General features: G+C 51.1%; 1 protein-coding gene across 1 annotated transcript in view; it reads right to left on the bottom strand.

The window, feature by feature from the left end:
- Positions 1–1240: 1240 nt before the first annotated feature.
- The window catches only part of LOC117444720 (dapper homolog 3), a 15952-nt gene continuing 12192 nt past the window's right edge, over positions 1241–5000 (bottom strand). Inside the window, exon 4 of the mRNA XM_034080143.2 lies at positions 1241–2548. Coding sequence (XP_033936034.1) covers positions 1251–2548 — 1298 coding nt within the window. The 3' untranslated portion in view covers positions 1241–1250. The remainder of the gene's footprint in view (positions 2549–5000) is intronic.

Here is a 5000-nt window from a genome sequence, read left to right on the forward strand (position 1 = left end):
TCCGGCGTAGCCAGCGCCAGCCAATCAAATCCCGTTTCTGAAAATCTGACAGCTGAAGCCGTAGCCAATCAAACCGCGTCTAAGCTGGGAGAGATATCCCGCCGTTCATTTCTATATTTCAAAAAAGCTGGAGGAGAAACTAACTATCGCCGTAGCAACTCACCCGGTTTTGTATGACCAGCCCCTCTTCACCTCCCGGGATACAAACCGGAGGAACCAGCATGGAGGGAGGGGGCAGAGGCAGGGGGGGAACTGGTAGGGTTTCGCCTGTTTGGGGAGTTTATATATATATATATTTATATATATATTTATATATTGCTCCCATAAAATCCCCGGGGTTTTTGCTTTGTATGTCGGGGGCGGGAGATTCATGTGATTGGTTGTTGGTCGCGTTGCTTGAATAAAATCCCCAAGCTCCAGACACGCCCAGCTCCAAGCTGTTTTTGAAGCTGTAGTGTGGACGCTCCGTGAGAGTCCAACAGAAGGGATCCACGTTCAACACTAGTTTCTCATTCTCCCTCCTTTCCTTCGTGGCCTCTTCTGCTGATGGCGCACGCTGAGTGTGCGCAGAGTATATCTACAACATACGGTCATTAGAGGTAGGTTCATGTCATGATTCATGACCAACTGAAGCAGCTGCACCTAAACAGAGCTGCAGCCAGAACACTGACACAATGAACACGCTGGCTTTAACTCAACGCATTATGTCAACAGGTTCAAGCCAACGTTTCAATTAGTTCAGTGTAGAAACAGGTGTGTGTGTGTGTGTGTGTGTGTGTGTGTGTGTGTGTGTGTGTGTGTGTGTGTGTTAATCAGCGTTGTTTTGTTTGTGTTTGTTACATGAGCCCTATGAGGAAGCATTTGACTGTATATCTACACACACACACACACACACACACACACACACACACACAGAACATCCCCCTACCCTTTACAGGACCTTGAATTATTCACGTTCTGACTCACTGATGCTGCACTTCAGTGATCGGGGGTTACGTAATCAGGACACAGGAAAAGTAGTCCCTCACGGTAACATTAAAAATAAGACGTGATCAGACCGCTTAACACAGGGGTCTCAAACTCAATTTGAGTCATGGTGTGTGTGTGTGTGTGTGTGTGTGTGTGTGTGTGTGTGTGTGTGTGTGTGTGTGTGTGTGTGTGTGTGTGTGTGTGTGTGTGTGTGTGTGTGTGTGTGTGTGTGTGTGTGTGATGTGTGTGTGTGATGTGTGTGTGTGTGCGAGAGCGTTTCCTCACACGGTGGTCATGACTTTGAGGGACCCCGAGCGGAACCTGAGGATCTTCTTCTTGAGGGCGTGGGACGCTTTGATCTTGACGAAGGCTTTTGGTTGGACGTTGGCGTTGGCGGTGGTCTTGGGTGACGGGGAGGAAGAGGAAGATGAAGAGGCCAGGCGAGGCGGCAGCTGTTGGGGCCAAACGAGACCCCCGAAATCATCCGAGTCACTGGACAGCGAGCTGGAGGCCGGGGAGTAAACTTCGCTCATGCTGGACTCGGATTCTGCGGGGCCGTTGTAGCCCTCCTCGCCCCGACAGAGCGGCGCCCTCTGCTGGAAGTCGTGCTGCTGGGAATGGGAACAATGGCGAGCTTTCCGAAGTGCCCGTCTTATTCCCGCCGCGGCCTCCTCCCCTTCATCCTGGCTGAGCTCCAGGTTGGAGCACCAGCGCCGGCTCTCGTTGCCGACGCCCCCCTGAGGTCCAGGAACTCGGGGGTTCTGGTCCGTTTTCCCTTGGTGCCTCTCGGTGGTGCTGTACCGGCGCTCAGGCAGAAGCCTCTGGCCCAGCAGGCTGTTTTCAGACTGGGATCTGCTGGTTTTGCTGCTGGATTTCTTGGCTTTCGGCCGCTCGTTGTGGCTCTTCTTGGAAGTCCTTTCCTTGGAGTGCTGCTCTGAGTTGAAGGGTCTCGGGGACGCTTGGCCCGCCTGTCCGGGGATGAACTGAGCACCGACTGAACTGTGTTTGTGAGGATGTGAGTAATGATGCTGGGGGGATGGGGGCTCACAATAAGGGTCACGAGGCCCAACACCACAGTTGGGGTCCAAAGAGGTCAGAGGTGACGGTAGTCTCTCGGCCAGGGAGAGCGGTCTGGACTGGGGGTAGGGCAGAGCCAGATAGCAGTCCTCCTCCAGAGATGGAGCCTCTTCCCCCTGCAGCAGGTCACAACCCCAGCCCTGGCTCTGAGAAAGGTCAACATGTGGCAGCAGATGGGGGTCAGGAAAGCGCTGCTTCGAGGAAAGGGAAGGAGTTCTCTTGCGTAGGGATGTGTAGTACTGGGGGTCGGGGGTCAGGGTGGTGCGAGGCCAACAGTGCCGTGATTTGAGGGTGTAGCGGTGGACGAGACTCAGGATGTAACCCTCCACCCTCACGGCCCGCTGGTATTCCTCCTCTGAGACCTGGTACTCCTGCCAGGCGTCCCACTGCCAGGCCTCCTCAGCGATGCCCTCCAGAGGCGGGTACGGGGCGGAGAAAGATCGGGGTAACGAGGTGCGAAGGACGGGCACCTCCACGTCTCCGTTCAGCATCAGGGGGTCGTCTGATGACAGAAACAATGCTGTTTACACCATGATGGGGAAGGATTATAACACATATACAGAGCGGAGCAGGGATGATGTATTTCTGTGTTGGACCCTGAAGGCAGCATCTCCCTGGTCCAATGGGATTTCTCCATTTTGGATTATTGCATTAAATAAATCAGCAGGATAATCTCCACATATTAACACTACTTTATGATTTTTTAAGTAAAAAGCTAATATTAGGCAATAAAGGAACTATAGCACGTCACATGGCTTCGCATATATCCGCCAGGTATGACCAGACAGGTATTCAGGCTTACAGACTTCATCAAGCCCTCCACTCCAACAGGACACACACACACAAATACATAACAACACCATCAGCTGGATACATACCAACATGACCATTCTTCAGCAACACTACAACACTTCACCACCGCTAAGCTAAAGGGGGCTAATGTTGGGCTATAAATGAACTACAGCACGGTCACATGACTTCACGTCTCCACCGCTAAGCTAAAGGAGGCTAATGTTGGGCTATAAAGGAACTACAGCACGGTCACATGACTTCACGTCTCCACCGCTAAGCTAAAGGAGGCTAATGTTGGGCTATAAAGGAACTACAGCACGGTCACATGACTTCACGTCTCCACCGCTAAGCTAAAGGCGGCTAATGTTGGGCTATAAAGGAACTACAGCACGGTCACATGACTTCACGTCTCCACCGCTAAGCTAAAGGAGGCTAATGTTGGGCTATAAAGGAACTACAGCACGGTCACATGACTTCACGTCTCCACCGCTAAGCTAAAGGAGGCTAATGTTGGGCTATAAAGGAACTACAGCACGGTCACATGACTTCACGTCTCCACCGCTAAGCTAAAGGAGGCTAATGTTGGGCTATAAAGGAACTACAGCACGGTCACATGACTTCACGTCACCACCGCTAAGCTAAAGGTGGCTAATGTTGGGCTATAAAGGAACTACAGCACGGTCACATGACTTCACGTCACCACCGCTAAGCTAAAGGTGGCTAATGTTGGGCTATAAAGGAACTACAGCACGGTCACATGACTTCACGTCACCACCGCTAAGCTAAAGGAGGCTAATGTTGGGCTATAAAGGAACTACAGCACGGTCACATGACTTCACGTCACCACCGCTAAGCTAAAGGTGGCTAATGTTGGGCTATAAAGGAACTACAGCACGGTCACATGACTTCACGTCACCACCGCTAAGCTAAAGGAGGCTAATGTTGGGCTATAAAGGAACTACAGCACGGTCACATGACTTCACGTCACCACCGCTAAGCTAAAGGAGGCTAATGTTGGGCTATAAAGGAACTACAGCACGGTCACATGACTTCACGTCTCCACCGCTAAGCTAAAGGTGGCTAATGTTGGGCTATAAAGGAACTACAGCCCGGTCACATGACTTCACCTCACCACCGCTAAGCTAAAGGAGGCTAATGTTGGGCTATAAAGGAACTACAGCACGGTCACATGACTTCACGTCTCCACCGCTAAGCTAAAGGAGGCTAATGTTGGGCTATAAAGGAACTACAGCACGGTCACATGACTTCACGTCACCACCGCTAAGCTAAAGGAGGCTAATGTTGGGCTATAAAGGAACTACAGCACGGTCACATGACTTCACGTCTCCACCGCTAAGCTAAAGGAGGCTAATGTTGGGCTATAAAGGAACTACAGCACGGTCACATGACTTCACGTCACCACCGCTAAGCTAAAGGAGGCTAATGTTGGGCTATAAAGGAACTACAGCACGGTCACATGACTTCACGTCACCACCGCTAAGCTAAAGGAGGCTAATGTTGGGCTATAAAGGAACTACAGCACGGTCACATGACTTCACGTCTCCACCGCTAAGCTAAAGGTGGCTAATGTTGGGCTATAAAGGAACTACAGCACAATCACATGACTTCACGTCACCACCGCTAAGCTAAAGGTGGCTAATGTTGGGTTATAAAGGAACTACAGCACGGTCACATGACTTCACGTCTCCACCGCTAAGCTAAAGGTGGCTAATGTTGGGCTATAAAGGAACTACAGCACGGTCACATGACTTCACGTCACCACCGCTAAGCTAAAGGAGGCTAATGCTGGGCTATAAAGGAACTACAGCACGGTCACATGACTTCACTTCTCCACCGCTAAGCTAAAGGCGGCTAATGTTGGGCTATAAAGGAACTACAGCACGGTCACATGACTTCACGTCAGCACCGCTAAGCTAAAGGAGGCTACTATTGGGCTATAAGGGAACTACAGCACGGTCACATGACTTCACGTCACCACCGCTAAGCTAAAGGCGGCTAATGTTGGGCTATAAAGGAACTACAGCACGGTCACATGACTTCATGTCACCACCGCTAAGCTAAAGGAGGCTAATGTTGGGCTATAAAGGAACTACAGCACGGTCACATGACTTCACGTCACCACCGCTAAGCTAAAGGCGGCT

This window comes from Pseudochaenichthys georgianus, unplaced genomic scaffold, assembly GCF_902827115.2.
Source record: "Pseudochaenichthys georgianus unplaced genomic scaffold, fPseGeo1.2 scaffold_905_arrow_ctg1, whole genome shotgun sequence".
NCBI lineage: Eukaryota > Metazoa > Chordata > Actinopteri > Perciformes > Channichthyidae > Pseudochaenichthys > Pseudochaenichthys georgianus.